This window comes from Cupressus sempervirens, chromosome 3 (assembly GCF_028749045.1).
Source record: "Cupressus sempervirens isolate cs-2001-9-10 chromosome 3, ASM2874904v1, whole genome shotgun sequence".
In the NCBI taxonomy this organism is placed as follows: Eukaryota; Viridiplantae; Streptophyta; class Pinopsida; order Cupressales; family Cupressaceae; genus Cupressus; species Cupressus sempervirens.
Genome location: NC_143120.1, coordinates 611,170,324 through 611,192,687, shown reverse-complemented (window position 1 = coordinate 611,192,687; position 22,364 = coordinate 611,170,324). Strand labels below are relative to the sequence as shown.

General features: G+C 35.6%; 1 protein-coding gene across 1 annotated transcript in view; it reads left to right on the top strand.

Annotated features, from left to right (window-relative positions):
• LOC149568158 (P-loop containing nucleoside triphosphate hydrolases superfamily protein) overlaps positions 1-22,364 on the top strand; it is a 153,573-nt gene that overhangs the window by 122,531 nt on the left and 8,678 nt on the right. Inside the window, exons 15-18 of the mRNA XM_089821162.1 lie at positions 19,497-19,775; positions 19,948-20,013; positions 20,152-20,334; positions 20,431-20,535. Of these exons, the coding sequence (XP_089677288.1) occupies positions 19,497-19,775; positions 19,948-20,013; positions 20,152-20,334; positions 20,431-20,535 (633 nt within the window). The remainder of the gene's footprint in view (positions 1-19,496; positions 19,776-19,947; positions 20,014-20,151; positions 20,335-20,430; positions 20,536-22,364) is intronic.

Here is a 22,364-nt window from a genome sequence, read left to right as displayed (position 1 = left end):
CACTTCATGTGTGAGCCTAAGAAAATATACCTAATGACTGCAAAACATTTTTTGAGATATCTATGTGGCACTATTGGTCTTGGACTAAAGTACATAAATGTTGAAATCAAAGTTGAAGGCTATATTGATTTTGATTGGGCGGGCCATTCTATAAACTCTAAGAGTACCACCAGAGGTTGCTTCAGTCTCGAATCAACAATGATATCATGGTTCAGTAGAAAACAACCTAAAGTTGCCTTCAGTTCTACTGAAGTAGAATATATGGCAGCTTCCATGGGAGCAAGTGAAGTCATTTGGTTAAGGAAGTTGTTATTTGGATTATTTGGAAAGAAGTTAGAGTCCACTGCGATCCATTGTAACAATCAGAGTTGCATCAAACTTTCTGCAAATCCAGTGTTTCACAATCGATCAAAGCACATTGAGACTCCTTACTATTATCAAAGACATGGTTGAGAGGAATGTGATCAAGCTGATCTATTATAACACAAATGATCAAAATGCTGATATTTTCACTAAACCTCTTGCAAGAGTGAAAATAGAGTATTTCAGAACTAAACTTGGTATGACAAATCTATAACTACATTTTTGTAAATTTATTCGTGAATATTATATTAAATTATATTGTTCGCAAACTTGTTAAATGAAAGGTGACAATCATTCATATGTGTTTAAAGGTCTCTATTGTAATGTGACGATCTTATCAATAGATGACCTACCTTCTTACACCGAAAGTATTGAAGGTTATTGGTGTCATTTTTATTAGGCCGGATTTTGCCAGACACATTGATGTCCATCATGGTTATTAGGCCGGATCTTGCCAAACATCATGAAAATTATTAGTCATTGTTATTAGGCCAGATTTTGCCGGACACATTGATATCCATCATGGTTATTAGGCCGGATCTTGCCGGACATCATGAAAATTATTGGTGTCATTGTTATTAGGCCAGACTCTGCCGAACACATTGATATCCATCATGGTTATTAGGCTAGCTTTTGTCGAACACCATGAAAATCAGTTGTTATGGTTCTTTAGACTGGATTTCTGCCTAATACCATATTCTATCAAATAAAATTGAATCATACTTAATTGTATGAAGAAGTTTCGATCCCTCATTGCTAAAGAGGGAGTGTTAGAATATTAGCAGTTAAGTATTGAAACATCTGCTCAGAAGTTTATATATATATATATATATATATATATATATATATATATATATATATATATATATATATATATATATATATATATATATATATATATAACATTATCATATTAATCTTATGCATTTGGATAATACAAATTACATCAGATTAATGTCCACCACCAATAAACTACAATATTGGTGACGATATGCAATAAACTATTGTTATCGTATGGATCCCTATCTTAGTTTGTAATATCCCTTTCCCGATATTTACTAAAACCCTTGATATAAAACTTACAAATTTAAAACTGAACAGTGAACCAATATTTGATATAAATTCCAAAACTTTAATCGATTTGTAACCAGCAGATTTGCATACAAGAAAACTCGAAAAAGTTAGTTTGATTCCTCCAATATTCAGAAGTACATATATAAACCAGCAGTTAACACAAATAGCCGCCAAATAACGTTACTGTATCATACAACAACAATACAATAACATGCAACAATCCAAGAAAATCCAATCTTATTAACAACAATAACAGTCAGATTGGCAAATGTAGATAAAACCTATAAGAAGGCTAGGTTTGTGTCCAACCTCCAAATGACTCTTCAAGGGTTTGTGTCCTCAAAGAGATAACCAGTCACTGTTTCCAGCTCCCAGATTAATATATATATTTTAAATATTATCATTTTCATGCTTTCCCATGTGGAGCTTGTTGTACCTTTATCACTTTTCCCAATGTGATGCATGCCCTTTTAGGCAATGCGGGATAAAACACCTTTTTTGTCCTTTAGTCACTTAAGTGAACATAGTACCCTTTTAAATTAACTTTAAAAGTCACTTAGTTAGTAAACCATATAATCATTAGGCATCAAAAGAACTGACCAAAAGAACTCGGATAAGCATATGCAATAGCTCGTTGGAAGCTCTTGGCTAGATGCTTCCAAACCAACACTGAGATACCAAGAATTCTGAGCTCAGTTTACTTACCAAAAATAGTAAGCATCCAGAGAACTTGCCAAAACTGCTCTGTTGGGTTTGAAACTAGAATTGTCTAGGCCAAATCTTGAATTGGACCCTGTAAAGAACCTTTTCACCCCCAAAACCTAGGCGAAGTGAGCCAGCAACACATAATTATAATGTCCCAAAAAAAGGGACATTACACGGTCACACTTATATTGTTATTGAGTGACATCCCGTGCATCATATTATGTATTGCATTGCCATCGGGTTTGTTTATTACCATGGCATATGTTATTGATTAACTAATCATTATAAACTGGTGCTAGTATATGTGCATGTTGAGGCATGACCACATAGGGTCATGCCCCTACTTGGTTATGCTTCAATATGTATATATATATTAGTTTCAATCTTATCGACATACCATATCAATAAAGCCACATATAGGTCTCAGATCATAATTGAATGCTACTACCTATATATATAATTAAGGAGTCAAGGATATTTATAAGAAAGATACCAATTTGATATATTAGCTAATTAGACAAAAATTGATTAATAAGTCTCCACCAACCAAGATCTTTAAACTTCACACATTTTTGGCTCATTAACCTCCAAGTAAGTGGATATTTTATATCTTACTGATTAATGCATGCTTATCTTGCTATTTTAATGCATGTTTTAGCTTGATGTTGCACACTTGTCCATAGAGATGTCATGAATAGTGCATTTTTCCTTTAAATATGATGAAAATTCTCATTTTTATACTTCTCGATTTTTCCAAAACTCCAAATTCGAATTTGCACTTTAAAGTAACTTGCCTCTTGCCATTTTTGAGTTTAAAATCAAAGGTACATGTTTCTTTTGAGCTTATTTTCATTGTTTGTTTGCTTCCTTTCTCGTTTTTCTTTATTTGGAAGAAATTGCAAGTTCTTTCCCAAGAACTTGAGCGCATTTCACTTCACTCCACCTTCCATCATCTCGTGCAAGTGCATCATTTCATTCCATATCCACTTTGTATGCCAAGTCACATTTGCATCTGTTCCTTTATATGTAATTACACTCCAAGAGCAATTGCATGTAATTCCACTTTCCATGTCATAGCACACTACATTTCATTCTCCACATGCGATTACATGTAATCTCATTCTCCATTTTCGATTACATGCAATCTCATCCTTCGTTCCTATTTACATGCATTTTCATCCTTCAAACCCAATCACATGTCACACTTACATGTAATTCACTTTACGTGCAATGACATCTTAAGGACCTATTTTTGACTAAAGGTCACTCTTTTAAAGTCAAAAATCATCATTTACATGCATTCCCATGTGTCCAACATTCACTCCTGAAACCTTTACATAAGGAGTCATCCTTTACACATGTTTCCATCTTCCCAAGTTGTATTTCAACCTTGCATATGCTTGCCATCTCCTTTCAAGATCATTACACTAGATCTTTGAAGCTTTCAATCAATACTCCAAACCTTTGTTTCTGGTCAGGAATAACGTTTTTATGGAATCAATACCCTCTAATGATGTGTTCACATTTTGGGATTTTCATTTTGCAACACAAGAAGCACCCTTGTCCACAAAGTCTAAAGGAAAGATGAAGTACCGATTTGACAAAGAGTTAGCTCATGTGATTGCATCTTAAGTTTTGTCATCTCTTGATAGTGTTTCTGATACAGAGATCAAACATATTGACATGGCTGATTTCTTACAAAGGGTTGAATCTCCTTCAACAAATGAAATGAGATGCATCAAGAAAAGTATTATTCATTTGGTATCTAATTTCCCTGTGGCTCTCTTGGAACCAAAATTTGTTTTGGGTTGTGCACGAAATTTCAGTCCAAAAACCAAGACAATAAAGAATGTAGATGGAAAGGTCATCATTAGTCTTGATCCATAGGTTATTGAACAAATATTTAGAGGTGCTCAAAATGTTGAGTGTGGATTTGTCTAAAGATATGTCTTTAGAGTTGTGGAATGAAAATAGAGCGGATTATCAAAAGTATGCAAGTGCATATTGGTTAAAGGTTAGAAGAAGCAAATTTTAAAGATGGCCTAAAACCATTCATAAGTCAAATTTCAACTCAGAATGCAAAGACTTGATAACTCTTCTCAACAGGATATCAGGCCTCAAAGATTCCAATGACTTTCAGCCTTGGATGTATAAGTTCATTCTCCAAGTCTTTGATAATGAAGAACCTATCTTTTGGGAAGAAATTTTCAGCATTGCTATTTGCAAGCAGTTGCTTAATGTAGGAACCTCAGCACTGTTCTATATGACTTCCTACCTAGTTTACATACTTGCATCCATGGGATCTTTCTTAGGACTTTCCACCAAAGGGGACCGGTTACAAGTTCCTATCTGGGACTACTATGATCAAATCACCTTGCCACACAACAAATATCATTTTAGGAGAGTCCAAGATGCATTCTTTGGATATTTGCTGTGTTTGTTTGATAAAGAGATGGTAACCAAGTGAGTGTCAGATGAAGCTTGGAATGGAGTTAATCAGTTTGGTGCTATCTTTCTATAGTTTCCAACTTTCACTTATTTGAGAGTTGGTTATTTCAAAGGAGAGCTATTTACTCTGCCAAGATATGCTACATATAAGATCATACTAATGGAACTAGCCAGACAACTCATGGAAGTATAGTCTTATTAAAATTCTTTGGATAGGCCAGATTTTGGTATCACTATAGCCAAATCCTTGGTAATTGGTCAATATATGATCAATCTTGTTTACAAGGCAAATAATATGGAGGTAGAACTTCAACTTATCAAATTAAAAAGGTTCCAAGCTAGGTTTGATTTTGAATATCGAGGGATACATTCAATGATTAAGAGGGCGTTCATTCATGTTCATCGCATGGAGGACGTACGGATCGACTTGCACATAGAACTAGATATTATGGGAATGAATTACTGCAGGCTCACTCTACAACAAATCATTGATTTTAACATGCTTGAATTTCCATCTAATCTTTAGATTGAGAATGATGGTAATATTCTTGATCCAAAATACCATTGTGCTGGCTTTGATAAGCAATGTCCTGTTCCTAGACAATGACAATAAAAGAAGGTATACCAATTTTTTATAGGTTTTAATCTATCGTGATGAATACCAACAAATGGTTGAAGATCAAAGGTCTCAAGAGAATGAATCTCAAACTCAGAGTAGATTGTGGAAGTTTTGGACCTCTTGGAAGGAAATCTTAGCTGGAAATCTCAAACAAAGATCATGTATCTTCTTCCATTGAAACACAATCTCTCAAGTTCAAGTTAAAAGGTGGAAATGGGTTAAGTCATCTCAAGAATCCTCACAAGCACTTGTGCAGGCTCAAGAATCTGATGAGGAGGAAGTTGAAGAAGAAATTGCATCTAAAGAAGAATTTGATGAAGAGGAAGAAGGAGAGGTTATGATCATATCTCCTCAGCAACCAATAAATCAGCAAGGTCCATCCATTCAGGAAACATCTTTTCTTGGTGTTATAGATTATGACGTGGATCCATTTTGCACTATTTTCACATCTACCATCCTTGCCTCAAAGGTGAAGACATTGGTGCTTCTTATCTCCTCAGCAGGACCTCCTATTCTCACAACTGAACAATGTGAGAATTTGGAAATATGTTTGAGAATTTTATGACATTCACAGAAGGTCAAATTTCCCAACTTGATACTTCAATAACTAGTTTTGAAGCGTTCATGAGAGTCTTCTCGACAAACACCTCTTGGTACAACAATACAAACTGAAGCTTGCACAGTTACTACAGAAATACAATCAGGATCAATGTTGATGGGTGTTATTATACTTGAATTAGGGGATAAGGGTTTCTAGTTTGCTTGCTTGGTTAGGCAAGATTACTATGAAGAGAAGGAAGGTTGTGCTTCCCCTAGATACTCATCCTATTAAGAAAACCAAGTCTAAATATTTGAAAGATAAAATTGTTTCAAGGATCATAGTTGATTTTGATAAAACTAAGCTTGTGGAGGTTGCTGAAACATTGGTAGACAAACCTGTTAAAGAACTTAACTGTTCGGATAACAAGTTCACCAAAATTGAACTTTGTAAGCAATCTCGGTTGAATTGTCTACAAGGTGCTCATGATGCACTTGCTAATGTATCAAAGAGCAATCACAAGTTGTGGGAGAAAATGAATTAGCTTAAGCAAGAAGTTTCTCACTTGAATGAGGTTCTTCAACAACAGTCTTCGCAACATACAACCACTACATCTTAGACACCTCAAGAGAAATGGACCATGGAAGCAGCGAAAACTTGGTTTGGAGAAGTTGTCTCTAAAGAGTTCAGACCATCACAGATGCGGTCAAAATTCTTGAATATATCAGATAGATTGAAGAAATGTTGCATGAATTGATTGCATCTTTGAGTCAGGAAGATGATACTCTAAAAGGAATTTTGAATGATTGGGATGAGATTGCCAAATCTGATTTGGATGCCATGGTCACATGTGATGTTGTTCCATCTTGTGAAATGTTCTACAGATGCCATGGATTCATGGGCTATAAAGAAGAAACATTAAGAAAACTTGTAACAAAGTTATAGGCAATCTTAACCGATTGTCAAGCAATAGAAATTGGGATCATGTGCAACTTGGAGAAAATGGGATGTCAAGTTCTTGATGAGCATTATAATTTGGTTGCAAATGTGGAAATGACTTCAGAATATACAGTGAGAGTTAATGCTGATTTAGATTATGAAGATTTTGGTTCTCATACAATAAATAAGTTTGCTTTGTACAAATCCTTAGCAAAGCACTTATAGGATTCTCTTGTGCGGCAAATCGCAATGTTTTGAAATCACCATATGCCAATAGTATGAGAATAAAGGCTATATCAAAGACAATGGAGATTTCAAATCTTTCTACAGTGCGTGATGTTATCAAGTTCAAGGCACTTAAAAATAATCCTTTGGATTGTTTCACTTCTTTTTGGTCTTCTTTCTTCTCCATTTCATGTTTGTAGATTGAAGAGGATGTATTACATGAAATTGTGTAGTTACATGTAATACTATTTACATGTGTAATGACATGTAATCCACCAATATCTCTCGTTAGAGCGGGTCAAAGTTGGTTGAGTTGCTCCCACTTTTTCCTCTTTTTTCTCAACTACTTTGCCTATATAAAAAAGTGCTCCTTCATTGTAAAGTCATCTTTTATTGTATGCAAGAGAGCTCTGGAGAAATTGTGCAAGCATAGTTTGATTGTGTAGTCCTATTTTGAAAGAAAAATGAATACAAAGAAACAATTGAAGGTGAACTTTGATTGAGTACAATTGTTACCTGTGCAAGTTGGAAGCTTTGATTATGATTTGTATTTGTTATCTTTGATTCATTTGTTTTTGCATACTTGATAATTGAGTATAAAGAATTCGGAAGCAATAAGAGCCAAAGCTTTGATTGGGAGCGGTTGGGGCAGTTAGAATTCACAAAATAGTTAGAATTCTTTACTTCAGTAAATCTGTGCGCTAATAGTAAAGGTTATTCTTATACCATAGATTAAGATAGGACTTAGGGCCAAACTAGTACGGTTTTGGCTAGCCTTTGAGTTAGTGTTAGTTTATCGGTATCACCGTTTACAACTCTAGATAGAAGTGTACTTCAAGGTTTCATCTTGTCCATTACTCTCTCCGCAGGTAAGTGGACTCTTTTCTGAAAGCTAAGAGGAAAGAATATTGGTAATACCCTTTCAAATCTCTCAACTTCTTGCTTACTTTGAGTTGATCCAAGGAACGGTGAGAAGTGGGAGCCCTCCCTTTAAGGTAGGAGAGACTCTATCTCATACGCTATGGCTGGTCATCCTATTTTGTGATTTGGTTTTACTCAAATTTTTCGGTTGCTAAATATCCACCCAACAGGTGTATCCCCCACTTGATTTGAGCAGAGGACACAAATGCAATGATTTGTGTCTTTTTCTGTAGTAGCACAAACTTCTTTGAAGTAGGAAAATGCCTCATTTTTATGTTGTAGGCAATATACAAGCATTAATCTAGTGTGATCATCAACAATAAGCTGAAAATACTTGGATCCTTTACGGGTAGGTGTCATAGGGTCACACAGATCGGTATGCACCAACTTCAAGGGTTGGCTTGCACGATGCACACTTTGATAGAAGGTGCTTTATGTTGTTTTCCAGCTAGACAACTAGAACAAACAATACTTGACTTCTCAAGTGATGGAAGGTCTTTGACCATGTGTTTTTGACTAAGCTTTAGCAGTAATTTTTGGTCAAATGACCAAATTTACAAGGCTAAAGCATAGCAAGGTCATTGTCCTTAGTCACCGAGGCTTGATGATTAGTGATAATATAAAGCCTAAACGGTGTACCAGTCTTAGTAGGACTAGCAACAAATTTTGCATTTTCTGACTTATCTTTGATAAGATAAACCTTTTTACTATGATTTGTATCAAAGTCAACTCTGAAATTAGGATCAAGAAATTAAACTCTAGTAAACCTATCTTAACGTATGCCCAATTGCAACGAGATTTCATTAATACCTTTGATGTCATGGATGGTATCATATCTAAGAGTAACCGTAGTGGGATGAGGTTTTAGTGTGAGAAACCACTACTTTTTTCCAGTCATGTGCTTTGTTGCACTTGAACCCACATACTATATAGAGTTTGATTGTGAACCATCTTTAAAAGTGTGGGTTGAAAGTATATATTCCTCATCTGGAGAATCTTTTTTCAACAACATTGCGTTGTTATTTATGTTGGTCTTTTAGCTTACATTGTGGTTTGTCACTTTGAAAATGGTTTCTTAGGAGGTGGTTTGTTGGATGCTCCTTTGTTGAGGTGGTTAGTTGGATCATCCGACGGGTTTAACAAACCACTAACAAACCATTGCTCCCAGGTCGAACTCCTTCACTATTTTCTCGTGGTTCTTGTCTCCCCAGTAATTCTATAGTGAAAGGTAGAAGATACCATTATTGCTATAGAAGTCACCAAATGTACAAACCGTCTTCTGAGATAACTTGTACTTTCAACACAAATCGTGCTTCTTGGAGGGTGACTACCGTAGCTATTTGTATGTCTTCCTTCCATAATCAGGCCTCCACCTTCAGCTATACTATAGTCTGTAAGTGCAAATGGAGCTTATAGAGTTACGTTAAATATCTTATATTTCTCCTTCTGCTCCTCACGTGATTCTTGATCTCGTGTCTCCAGTTTGCTGAAGGAGTAATCACTCTATCCAATATACCTCTCAGCTAACATATGAGATTCTGTTTGGAAACAAATACACTTTATGCCAACCTTCTGAATATTAAACGTTCTAATAATAATCTCTTCACTTGTTCAAATTTGAATCAATATCAAGTGTGTATAGAGTATCGGCTAAATTTTCTTGTGCAATGATACTAAATACAATAGCCTAATTTTTCTTTTCTCAGTATTCAAAATGCTAACACGAAGTTAAACTTGATTACAAACCTTTATAAATTTGTCTATTAAAATCTCACAGATCCTGTTCAAAGCATAAATTATCCTATGTTTTTCTCCAACCGCCTTTGAAACAATCCTTCAAAACTATTTCAAAAGCGTAGTTTTACTCTGATAAAGCCCTCCTAATAAAATCTTCGGCAAAAATGTTCTAGTAAAGATTCACAGGTTGGCAAGAAAAACTAGCTCTGATACCATTGAAATATCCCAAACTGGATATTTGCTCGATTCTTCCCAAAAATATATTTAGAACTAAAATAATGCAAATGTCTTACAAAACCAAATCGAAAACCAGTAAAAAATCCACCACGTATTAATCCCGCTTCTTCTTGAATATAATATTTCAAAACTCAAATATAGGCAAATGTAATACGACACACCAATAAAACCAGAGTATTATCCGCAAGATAATAATCCGTTCTTTCCAAAATAATATTCAGGACTTGAGCATATGGTAATGCATTACAAACCAGTAAACCCTTATACAACTCCTTAAAACACGTTATTGCATTATACAACAACAATACAATAACCAACATTAAAAAATCCAATCTTAAACACAATTTAACAGTTAGATTGGAAAATTTAAGAAAAAAACTTATGTGCACATGCAAGACACCTAGTGTGAAGTCTCCAAGGACAATGGGTTTGCGTCCACTGTCTGCCGACATGAGTGGCTATGTCCTCATACTAGTTAAAAGCTAAAGCTTTCTGATTACTTTCCCAAGAGAGAAACTGAACTCTAAATAAACCAAGCATATCAAATGAAAGAGTCTCTTCTCCTTTTACCCTCGTAGCTGTGACTCTTCGACTTCCCTCTTGGCTTTTTGTCTTATCTCCACTTGTCCTTTTTTGCCCACTTTAAAACATTAAATTGACCTTTTATATTTTGAGTCCACATTCTCCAAGTCAATTTTAATATCATATATAATACACCTTTAGCATTTCTAATGTCCCATAAAAGAGGACGTTACATATGGGATTTGGCAACTTAGCTTTTGGATGAGAGGAGCCATAAGAGTGAACATACCATTTAATTTGGGCTATGTCATCCCTCTGCTATGCCTCAAATCATGATTCCGATATGATGGGGATCTTGATTCTACTTGGATCCGAACGGGAATCCACAAGGATCTAGGGATGTGTTGGCGACTTTAGATTTCAAAGAGTATTTTTTTTTAAACTTAATGTGCATTTAATTGATTTTCAGTTGCTCTGTTAAAGGTTGTGAATCTGAAATATTCAACATTTTGTTTGCTTTTGCTTCTCGGAAATTATTTATGCTTAAGAGTGCAGATATTAAATGTCCATAAAATGTTCAAATTTGAAGGTGGTAGCACTCTTCAATCGAGCTTAATCCATCAATTAAATTGTAGTGATTTCCCTTCCTCAAATGGCAATTAAATTGCTAAATATATCTTGCAACATTTAGAACCGAATGTAATCAATTTGATTTTCATTCAATGGACAAGTTGATAGCTGCTATCCATTCAATGGTAAAAAATTCAAGTCTATTATATCTTGTGTTCCTCCAAGTTTTTGAGATGGGGACAATGTGATGGGTTTCCAAGACGACAATTGTTTTTGGCAATTTTAGGGATGGGGGGAAGGCAAATGGGGAAGGCTATGATAGAGAGAGAGAGAGAGAGAGAGAGAGAGAGAGAGAGAGAGAGAGAGAGAGAGAGAGAGAGAGAGAGATTTTAAAATATACACTGAAGTTTGCAAATATACATGTTATTCATATGAAACAAAGCACAAAGCATGTCATTTAAACATTATAGAACCTTAACATACACCATTTCAATGCCGTCTACGAAATAATAATCGATTTCAGTACTCAATTGTCAATATGCATATCAATATGTGCACAAAAATATTTAAATATAAGTTTAGCATTGAACAATATCATAAAAACTAGAAATCTAAATATGCCCACAGGCTAGACGGCTGTCATAAAGTTTCATCATCATGTTCAAGTTCAACATAGAAAACTAAATATAGAAAAATGAAGCAGATTGCTGCTCCTATTCTGCCTCTTCCACCATAGCATCAAAATCAAGGTCCTCACTATCATGCTTCATAGGAAGCGTAGTTTCATCTAATGAAATCCCAATCAATCCTGGTGCTGTCTCATCCTCATCTATCTAGGCCACATCCTCAAGCTCAACATCCCACTGCAAAGTTGGAATCTGCTTATACTTCGGAGTCTGATGATCCGCAAGTCGAAGAGCATGATGCATTGCCAGTAGATCCTCCGCTCATTGAGAGGTAAGTTTGTTCCTCTTGACGGAGTGGATAAATGAATATGTGGACCAATTCCTCTCTGCAACTGAGGAATTAGTAACCTGTGCAAGGAGGAGAGTGACAAGTGCTCTTAACTTTGGTGTATGTCTCCCATGCTAGGTCCGCCATCCAATAGGAACTCTCTGTGCCAAAACCGTTCTATCCAACCTCTCTTGTGGCTTACCCAAGTTTGGGCGACGAAGGTTGGTGAAGTCAAGGAACTATGCATAAAGAGTAGAGGCCTCTTGAGCTAAATACATCTTATCAATGGCTCTTGTGAATCCATCCAATACCTTGGGATTATCACATGGTAGGCCCCTTCCACCCAACTTTGCATACCATTTGGGATTTATAGCAAAGGTTGCCATATGAAGCGGGGTATTCATTATGTTCCACCTCCGTGTCACAATAGGCCTAATATGCTCCTCATAAAACCCCAAAGTAGGATTTTGCTACAACAATTTTTTTCATCTTTTCCAACATATTGTCAAAAGTTTCATATATCTCTCCCAGACTGTGATGTCCCCTTCTAGTTGACATTATGTCAATTAAGTAGATTGGCCTATAATAGACTCTCGTAGGCTGGTGAGGTTGGATAGAGGGTCGTCTGGGGGGTGGGGGGGGGGCGGAGCTTCTTCTTTAGTGGTCAGAGCTATGCAGGATTAGTATTCGTTTGAAGTCTTTTGGACCTCACATGCAGAACTTACTATTTATAGTAAGACAATGGGTGACTGAGATGGACCCCTGCTATTTTTAGAATTAAGGATTGGTCATATGCAGAATCCTCATTCCAATTTACAGTTCAGACGGTGTGCAAAACAAATGAGTAATAAGGGAGATATTAATATTTGTTTGGCTAAATAAATATTAATAGTTTGAGCTTATATTATTAAGTTATAAGATGATTTTTATTTTATAACTTAAATCACTTAAGTGAAGGGTCAAGTTATCATAGATGGGGCCAAGTGAACAATTAATTTAAAATAATTATTGGTGCACCAACTATTGAGTTTTAAGTGAAAAATTAAAAAGGGGTGGGAATAGATCTTTATCCCACATTGGCCAAGAAAGTGTGTGAGCTCTCATAAGAAAGAATAAAGGAGACTTAAGAGCTCATTCTTTGGAGGAAGAAATTATTTCTGATCATTGTGATTTTGCCTCTGAGAAGGGGTTTTCAGCTGTGCCATTGAAGAACATAGTTCTTCTATGTGTTTATCATTTGAGCTAGTGAAATACCTGGTGAATTTGATAATTCAGAGAGAATCTCATACAGAGGTTCTGATTGTGCCCCAACAGTACGTATTTCAGTATTCATCTATTTACAGAACAAAGAAGAGAAAAGTTGCAGCTGTGAACAGTGCGCATGAACAGTGCAGGTGAACAGTGTCGTGAACGGTGTACGTGAACAGTAAAATTTGCAGCTTCATCAATAATTTTCAACTACCTCAAATTGCGTCCTTTGCTAGTGCATACCAGCTTATAGCAGCAGTCTACGAATCAGAAAACAAGTTCTAATTTGTTGTGGCACTTGCTTTTCATCAAAAAAATGAGTATTCATTGTACTTGACCTTTAATAGTGAATTCAATTCGAGTTGCAGCAGTTGTTTCGTTGTTTCCGAATTCTAGAATTATATTGCATTTGTTTCTTTGTTCAAAAACCATTGAAAATTCCAAAAAAAAACTAAAAATTGCAAAACAAAAAAAGGGTGATTAACGATTTCAGCAGTTAGAGACCAATTGGGGTTTCTACACAGACTAAGAGCGTCATTATCAACATATCTAATGACATCTACAATGGGTGCTATGACAGAGAAAATATATCTGCAAGATGCAAACGAAAATAAAAAATTAGAAATAGAGATTTTAATTTTTTATGTTAGAATGAAAATCAGCAAGCAAAAGACTAAAATTTAATTTAAAAATCAGCAACTTACCTCATTGTGGACCACTTGCTCTCATCAAGTATCCTTTGCTTCACCGCTTTTCCTTCAGAGGACTTAGAATTGGATCATTGCCCCCACTATGGATTCACCACCATCAATTGGAGGGCCTCATACAACTCAATCATCCTCTCCATCAAGATGAAGCATGTGCAATACGTATAGAGACAATTATAAATTAAAATTAAGTTAAACATTAATAATTAAACACATCACATGTAAGTTTGGAACAATTATAAATAAAAATAAACTTAAAGAAAATTAAACTATAATAAAATTTGACATACCTTCTCTTGGCTGGTTTGAGGATCTCTTTCTTAGAGAAGTGTGTGAATAGAGTAAGTGAAGTGTGGTGGTTGTATATAAACATTTGCACTTCTCTAGCTAACACTGCATGTTTCACCCATTCAATCTTCCCTATGTCCTTCAATACATTGTTAAATGCATGAACACAACAAGGGGTCCAAAAGATGTGCCTATAAGCACTTTCTACCATCAAACTAGCTGATTTGCACACATGTGTAGAATCTGTGATAACCTGCACCACATTAGCCGACGAACCTCCTTTATGACATGTATCAAAATGGTGAATTGGAAATCTGCATCCTTCTTCTTTCCTTAGCAAAATATGGTTTTCAAAAAATAAGAGCCAGTAGAGGATGTGACAATGACATTGATGAGTGGCCGATGTCTAACATGGGTCCACCCATCCATCACAATAGAGCAGCTCGTCTTAACCCAAGTACGTTTCATATCCTCAAACAACAAAGAAACTTTAGGGTACTCATCATCTAGGATGGCGGTTCGTAGCTTATGCTCACCAAGGGGTACAAATGAGGGATTCATACTCAATATATATCTTTCACCATTTGTTTAAAATAAGTGGAATAGGCTGCATGACATGGGACACCATTCGCAACAAAGAATCTACAAATGGATAGCTCACACTTTTCCTTTGCTTGTGCATTAAGCAAACTTTCCACCGAGCCTTTCTCACCATTACTCATCTTCCTCTTCCCTCTAGACTTAGTAGGGCTGCTAGTAGTACCAATGGCAGATGACATATGCCTAGATAAGTGTGATTGAATAGATGGTGATATCATTGTCAAATTTTGCCCCCCTTTTTTCGGCCTCTAAGTGCAATCTTTGGCATTTAATCTTTGTTCAGTGGTCAAGTTAGGACAAGCTTTGACTCCATGTCATGCAACACTTAAAAAGTGTAACTTCACCCTCGTATAACTGCCCCTAAAATTATTAAGACAAACACGACAATCCCACACCCTAGTCCCTCTTGCATTCTTTTTATCTTTTGGCCTATCTGTGACAAATTAGAAAGAGATTTGTTTCCTATTGAAAGGACCTTTTGCAAAATCTTTGATGATGGTGGAAGGGTGTTTAAAAAAATTAGTTTTGGGATCAGCTCCTTTCCTAGTCCCACTACTAGTAATATCACACCCAACCACATTTTTCTCCTCATCACCTCTACTACTAGTACTTTCACTGCTGCTCATAGTGCTTTGTTTTGACATTTAAATATGCAATGAAGATATGAGCGGAAACAATGATTTTATAAAAAAAGTTAGACTTTCAAGATACAAATCTATTTAAAAAATGGAACATGGAAGTATAAAGAATTTCATATTTGGTGGACAATAGAGAAAGCTCAAACCCCTACTCAAGCTCTTGGAAGCAAAAAAATCACCTCCACTTTTTGCAAAATGAAAACCCTAGCTAGTTGCAACAAACTCCAACTTCATAGGCAAAACCAAGCAAATGTCAAAACAACCTTAATGTGGTCATTTTTGACCTTTTAGGCATTTAGAGGGGCAGGGCCCACTGGTCGGACAACCATGTTAGGATTAAAAAAAATGTTTTGGTTTGAGCTTAATACAAAATGAGGACGGTTAACCATCCCCGGTATGGTCGGCGGACGTCTGTTGCATCCCCTTCTATACCACGGATGTCCGTACGTCCCCTTTTCATTTGCTAGATGACTTGTGTTTTTTTTGCAAAATGAGGATGGCAGGGGGACGTTCCATACTCATCACCCCATCCCTGTCTCGGAAACTTGAGCTTTTTGGGTAGGGACACATCCCCTGGGAACGTAGGTTATATCTGTTATCAAGATATTTAATTGTCACTCCTCTTTAGCAGCAATAGAAGAACAACAACCATGACTAAACACTTTGTGCAATTTTGTTGTTGGAGTTCGATTTTAGAAGACAAATCTCTAGGTGGGTGGATCGAAGGCTCAAATGGATGGATGATCCACCAGTAGGCTTGAATGGATGGATGATTTTGTCAATCCCTAAAATAATGTTTTACATCACTATGAGTACCTTCTATTGTTCTTAGAGCTTAGACATATGTTGTATGGCTAGCTGCATCTAGTGCTTCTTCATATGGATTTTTTTAACCATCATGCCATTTTTTTGACCAGGTTTTTGACAGAGACAATGATAGGGTGGGAAAAAAATAAACTTTTTAAGATTTAGCATTACCAGCTTCTGAATTTTCCTTTTTTGACTTATTACTGTTAAGATATGCTTTAAGTTTTGAACCAATAATAAATGAACATTGACATGTTACATGTATGAATCTATGAACACACACACACACACACACACACACACACACACACACACACATACATATATTGAAAATGTCTATATATACCTGTGGTCCAAAATGCACCCAATTTTTTTCTTTGGATCCCAGAATCTGAATTTGAACCAGAACCAGTATATGCTAGGATTTGGGAGAAACTATATGATTTTGGTCATGTGTTAGTTATCGTGCAACTTTTCAAGCTTGGTATTTTGCAATTGGTAATAGTTAACCTATGCTTCACTCCCAACATGATCATGTTAAAGTATCATTGATCCAACGTGCCGCTGACCATCTATAGCTTGTGTTCAATGTGAACATGTGTGGGTCAATAATAATGATCATGTCTCATTTATCAACCTTTACCTATAAACATCAATTTCATCTCTACCTAAGAATACTAGACCACTTTTCTCCTCATTTCTTTTGTGATTGACACTCCTAATCTTGTACTAATCATCATGAACAATTGGCCACTTAAATTTCAACCTTTTCGCAAGTAGTTGCGAGGGGAAAAATGAAGCATTCACTCCATCGCCATTTCTTATCAAAGCTCAAAACTTGTAAACCAAAATGGAATATATTGAAACTAGGAAAACTAAAACTGTAATAACCAACAAATTGTAAATGAAAAGCCATTTACACCCACCAAGACTGCCTATCAAGTATCAAGTAATACGACCAATCTTTGATGAGATGCTAACTTAAGATGGGAACAATCATCCATTTGTTTGAAGGGTCCTTCAACCTCCATCATTCAAACCCCTTAAATTCTATCCAATAGACGCAAAAAAGTAATCAATCTGAAAGCACCATCGAATTCTCCTCCATCATTCAGACCCCTTAAATTCTATCCAATAGTTGCAAAAAAGTAATCAATCTGAAAGCACCATCGAGTTCTTTGAAGATTTTCTTGTTGAAGGTATATGAAATGAAGCATATTAGACCTGACAAGGACAATCACATGTAAAGCAAGAGAAAATTTCAGAGGCAAATTCCATCAATACATTTGTGTTGACAAATTAATGTTCTCAAGAAATGCAGGGAAGCCTCTGGAATAAAAATATAACTTTATGGGTGGATGTAGAATGTATTGAAACCTGAAAGATGATTAGTCATATACTACCTTTGGTCTCCACAGAGGGGAATTAACTTGAAAGTCAAAAGATGTGGATAAATCTCTAGAAAAGAAATATTTAACCTTATGAGTGAATCCATTATATCTTATAACCGTAGTTCCAAGGCTCTTTGAGTCGTCGTGAGTCTTGAGTTGAGTGACCCTGGCCAAATTCCAGCAGCTCAAGACTCCCAAGAACTCGCTTTAGGCGAGACTCACTAGAAACTTGTGTTTTGCTAGATTTTTGGTGAGTCCTTCCGACTCTTTCCGATTTTTCTGAGAGTTTGTGGTGAGTTTGAATCTCATTTGTTTGGTTAAAACCTAAAAAATGAGTGGTGAAATGACTACTTTTATTCAAATTCATTTAAAAAAATTGAATTGGAAGTCAAGATGAAGTCTCTGGAATAGTTATTTTTAACCTTATGGTGGGTCTAGATTGTGCTGAAACCTGAAAAATGACTGTTCACATGACTTCCTTTCTTCAAATCCACAAAAGGAAATTAAATTGTATGCTAAAATGATTATAGCTTTTGATAAAACATGATTCTGAAATATGCATTTAGTGTGCTTCTATCCTCAAACCCGCTCCTACTCAAATTCTCACCATCACTTTATTGATGAGCTCCACTAGACAATAACTTTGAGAAATTTTAAGCAGCTGCCTAACTGAGAAAATGCCACATAAATTCGATACTTCTCAGTTCTAATCCATGTAATTAAATGATGGTAAAGCTTCTCATGCTATCAGGACCTGTTCATAAAAATAATTTAACCACTTGTTGAGATGTATTCCCTTCTTTTTTAACAAGGGTGTGAATTATAAAATTCAAATAAATATAGTTCTGTAAATTTTCAGGCGGGAAACAGCCTGTGTGTATCTCTATAGCTTCAGACAAAATCACCAAAGTCTGTTGGGTTTTTATCAATTGCTGCACCTTTCTTCTTTAACTGCTACTGAATCTGCCAACCACAGAGCTTTTCAAACTCTGAGAAGGTGAAATTGCATTTTGCTCAGCTGCTTTACTGCAATAAAACTTGCCATGATGCTGCTTCAAAACCTGGTTTGTGGATCAACCAAAACCAAGCATTCATTTAAAGCTTGGAATGGTGGTTCTAGACCAGCCCTTGTCTTTATAAACTGGGATTGATAGTTACTATTATACAACTTGTAGGATCAGAAAACACATTGGAAAACAGATTCTGCAGGAAGAGCACACAAATGAGAAACGATTTCTTAACAAATGTTTGGAATCAGGATGTTCCAAATGATTTGTAATATTGCTTATAAAGTCATTTGCTTCAACCGAATATAATCATCCAAAACTTCCAAAACTCCCTAGTATTGAATCATCTAATAATTTTAAATGACGACATTACCAACACAACTAGGCATAACACTTGATGATTGCACTTTAAAACTTATTAACAAAGCAGTAATAGATTATATTACCTAAGTTGCTGGTTTGGATTTTGGGATGGATGTGGGTTCAAGATTTGGGCAAAATGCTTTTGGGTTGGGTTCTGATTCGTTCATACAAGTTTATCTATCTATCTATCTATCTATATATTTCATTGCTGTGCTAATAATAAAGCAACATAGCAAAATATACAAGCACAATCCTTTTCAATGTATATTAACATGTCAATGCCCTGATAATTTTTTGGATCACAAGGATCACAGAAGTCAACAGTTAGTTGGAATCATGTATATTCATTGGTTAGTGCCATATGCCGGTTCTAACATTTTTTAAGGATTGTTTTTGTTATATATATTACTGTGATTTGTGTCCCTTTATTTTAATTCCATTTGTTCCTTAATAGATATGTTTGCTCTATAGTATGTTTACTTTGCTTATCTGTAATGCTTTAATTTTTTAAAAACATTGAGATAATTCAAGGGTTTTTAGTACATTAATAGTCTACTTTGCATTTTGAAGTGTGAAAACTGTGAGGATGATGCAGGAAATGTCTTTGTCTTCAAAAGAAAGTTTGGGTATAATACTTCCCAAAAAGAGAAAAATGGATTTGCCACCTCCATTTGAGAAGTTATGTGAAGAGGAGGAATCAAGTCGGAACATTTCCTTGAATGGTCCTGTCAGTGGGTGTGGTCAAGTAGTCCAGAAAGATGACATAAATAATTCCAGTTCATGGACTGAATGTGCTTTTCCGGATGCAAATTTATCTGTACATGTTACTGATAGAAAGAAAAAGCCTGCAGTAGAGAGTATGACATTGAGTGAGGTATGCTTGCTGTATACTATGTTCAGGATACAACACTTTATTTCCTAGTAATTGTGCTGGCATGATTAATGGGACATTATTGTGTTTATTAGGAGCTTAGGAATAGCAGATGATAGCACCAGATGGAAAATGGCAATTTAGACAGTCTTGTTAACCTTTCCTTTATCTGCAGGCAAGAGATGAGCTTTTAGAACTACAAACAAGATACCAGGATTTAGAGTGCGAATGTGAAAACCAGGTATATTTCTGTAGGATATGATGAGCCAGGGTTTTAATTGTTTCTGCCCTATATCCCTTTATTATGCTTTCTTCTTTTAAATCATATTCTGTTGGGATATTGTATGCATCAGTCTGAATTTTGATATCATTGGTACAGAGAAAAATAAAAGATTCTGAAATAGAAAACTTGAAAAAACGGTTAGCCAAAGCTGAAGCTGCTGCATATAAGCAACAAAAGGTTGATAACCTCCATCATGGACGCTCTAGTAATGGAAGAGTCAAAAGTCTGAGTGGATTGGAATCTGAATGCTTTATAGCGAATAAACAGCTTGAGGATCAGGTCAGCCTACGGTTATATGATTGCTTATAAGTGGCATTTGATGTCTTTTAGTTTTCTCCTTCTGTGATTTTGCTTTAATATGATTCTGTCATGCAGATCAAAACCTTGGAAAGTCAAATGGTATACATGCAGCAAGATTTAGACAGACATTTAGAATTGGCCAAACAAGAGAAAGAAAATGCAAAAAGGGCTTTAGAAGAGGTATATTGTACTAACCTTCGAATAAATGAATCTTTAATATGAGAAACACACTTGACAGTGGTTATTCTTTGTTTCTGTTTTGGAAATATGCTCTTTTCATGCTCAAGGAAGTATATTAAGGTGCTAGTTGATAGCCTAATCAGTCTGCAAATTCTTCATTTATGTAAAGTTTTGCAAATAGATGAACAACCAGAATGTTAGTTCAAGGTGATATCTGGCATATATGGCAATGAATAATTTGGATGGCTATTGATAATAATCTGAAAGTATCTCGTCAGCTTGGGAAGTACTATTCCAGACTTTCAGTTTACATTGTTAACTTCAGGTTAACATTTAGGATGCATTTCCTTCAACTAAATCCAACATGACCCTTTACGAGAAGATGTTTTTGGTTGGTAATTATCCCATCACTATCAATTTCTAACTCATATTTTTCAAGTTATTTAATGAGTTGAAGATGTAACCAAAAATTATAAATGTTTTCTCTGTAAATTTGTTTGTAATTTTGAGAAGTAAGTTTGATATATAGATTTGTATTGGTTTATATAAATTATTATAGAAAATGTTGGCAGTGTATCCGTTATCAAGATCTTTGCTCTTGCTCATTTCTAGCAGAAGTCGAGTTTTGGCTGGCAATCTTGTATATAAGCAGGGTAGTGGTCCTTTTTTGGGGGCATTCAGGTAGTAAGATTGGTAAGGAAGAAGAGCCAATATATCTGCTTTTGGAGTTAAGAGAATATGGCTTGTGTACTGAGACAGGTCTGTTGAAAATTTGTAATCTGCACTTACAAGCCAACTTGATGATATTTGAAGATCATATTTCCTTAATTGGTGGTGTTGTGCATTGCTTTGTTTTGTCATTTTGGCTCTGGTGGTTTTGACTACATGTTGAGCATCTCCTCCAGGGATTTCCCCTCCCTTGATTGCGCCAAATAGTATCAGAGAAAAGTTCCAATTCTTGTGATTGCAGATCTAAACTCCTGTGCTTGGAAAGTTGTAGATTTATTGTTTGTGGGGTGGCAGAACCAAGGATCTGACCTACAACAACAACGGACTTGTGTAAGGTGGTTCATAATAGAATTTTTGCTGGTTGTACATGACAACCAAGTTGGGCATCTCCTTTGGGGATTTTTTCTCCTTTGAATGCATCATATATGCATTTGGAATTATTTCTATATAGCGTATGCATTTGGGAATTAAGTTCCATTGTCATTTAGAATAAGTATATAACAGATGTATTTGGAATTAAGTTCCATTGCCATTTACAAGATGCAAAGAAGTTAAGTTCTATTCATTTTCATTATTGGCCTCATAAAGAATTATAGAGAAATATGTAGTGTTCCATAATATAGAAAAAGGGGGCATCACATGACTCTATCCTCACTTCTTTAATTGGTTTGACCCCTAAGTGGGTGAAAGTTGTTATAACTCATCTCCCTACCTTGGAGATTTTTGGAATTGCTACCAACTAAGGCCAACTAAGATCACAACTGCTACTCCCAAAGGAGAAAGTAGGGTTCTCCATTTTTAACGGTGTGGAAACCTCATGACACATAGAAGTAACGTACACAAAGTGATGTTTTGGAAGAGCATATACCAACAAGGATCCTTGATAATTGATTTCTAGTCTTTGACTTGGTGAGATTGCTAGCTGTGTGTCCTCTCTCAAATGTTTTTTGATGTTTTAAGGACACTTTTATAAGCAAAAGTTTGTGACCAATTGCATCCAATAACCTTAAGGGTCACATCAATTGTGAGATCTCTTGAGGTATCTATGTCCAAAAGAATGCGAATGAGGGTAATATGGATGAAAACGGAAGTGTTTGTAT